The 1,423-nt window shown below is 40.2% G+C and overlaps 1 protein-coding gene across 2 annotated transcripts in view; it reads left to right on the top strand.

Moving 5' to 3' along the window:
* Nucleotides 1-568: 568 nt before the first annotated feature.
* The window catches only part of LOC106869329 (spatacsin), a 110,830-nt gene continuing 109,975 nt past the window's right edge, over nt 569-1,423 (top strand). For both annotated transcript variants that reach the window (XM_052974099.1, XM_014915038.1), the window contains exon 1: nt 569-780. In XM_052974099.1, coding sequence (XP_052830059.1) covers nt 578-780 — 203 coding nt within the window. In that variant the 5' untranslated portion in view covers nt 569-577. The remainder of the gene's footprint in view (nt 781-1,423) is intronic.

Genomic DNA, 1,423 nt, shown 5'->3' with positions numbered 1-1,423 from the left:
GTTTGAAATAAAGCCAACTGTTCAAGAAGTGGACTATGAATAAAGTTACTGGAGCCGACATGCAAGATAATGGTTTTGATTTAAGAAGTAAGAAGTATAAAATTAAAATTAGAAATTAAACAAAAGCTTAGAGATTAGTTTTCAAGGGAAATAACTCAGAATATCATCTAAAGAGTTACTAACCCTAACTGACATTAAAATCCCGCCTAAGAAATTTCCTCTTTATAAAGTAGATGCATGCAATGGCACACTTGTGTACAACGTATGTTCTTTTGAAGCGAGTCGCATTATAAAAGGTTAATTAGAAAATTTGAGTGCTTTTAGCACCTTGCACTGGTTCGTGTTTATCCCTTATTAAATCAGAAAGATCTTAAATGAAAAGTGTTGCCCGTCAAATCAGAAAGATCCTATATGTGCGTGAGTGGGTGTGTATCACGGGCGCTTTTTAAAACTTTTTTTTTTTTTTTGTAGTTAACGACAGCTTCTTGAATCTATAACAATTACAGACCGCTCCCTATCTAAATCCTCTCTGCACCACAGACCGCTCCCTTGCTAGTAGTCACGTGACTAAGCCAAGATGGCAGACGACGGTGAAAGCGATTCCGACTTTTTGGAATACAAACTTTGCTCTTTCCAGGACGAATTGTCTCTGGACGGGATTAAAAACATTCTACTATGTCCTCGCTACCACATCCTTGTCATTCTCTATAACGATGCCAATTTACATGTTTTCCGCGCATCGGACACCCGACAACAACTGAAAACTGTGCCCAACATCAGGTGAGTGGACTTTAATCGGAGCTCGCGCGAAGCCTCCTTCCTTCACTTATTTAGATTATAATTCGGTACTACTAAAGCAGCACGGTCCCGAACGCGCAGTCGTGCATCCGCGCTAGCTAGTCGTGAGTGGTCGATCCTAGCCCTGACCCTGTCCCTAACCCTAAACACATTCATTTGCACACGCGGGTTAGGGTTAGGGACAGGGTCAGGGCTAGGATCGACCACTCACGACTAGCTAGCGCGGACGCGCGACCGCGCGCTCGGGACCGTGCTGCTTTAGTAGTACCTTATAATTCCACTTGAGAGAACCCATGAACGTCTTCTTTTCACTCTTGCTACTTCTTATTCTTGTTACAAGAATCCAGACATCCCAACCATTACTCTTTCTGCCTGCTACATCAAGCATTTCTCAGCAGGTGCTCTCTGTGTTATGATCTGTTTTGACTGCCATCCGATATGAAGTTATATTAAATTAATTCACAAATACTTCATTTAAATAGGAATGCGACGATGTTTTCTTGTACAAATTTAGATACAGTAGTTTCTCGGTTTACGAACGACTCTAATCACGAATAAATCGTACTTTATATGTATATAGGTAAAATTTTGATATAAGCACCATATATATATATATATATATATA

This window comes from Octopus bimaculoides, chromosome 17, assembly GCF_001194135.2.
Source record: "Octopus bimaculoides isolate UCB-OBI-ISO-001 chromosome 17, ASM119413v2, whole genome shotgun sequence".
NCBI classification, from domain to species: domain Eukaryota; kingdom Metazoa; phylum Mollusca; class Cephalopoda; order Octopoda; family Octopodidae; genus Octopus; species Octopus bimaculoides.
The sequence above is the reverse complement of the archived record's forward strand: the minus strand, read 5'-3'. Positions and strand labels throughout refer to the sequence as shown.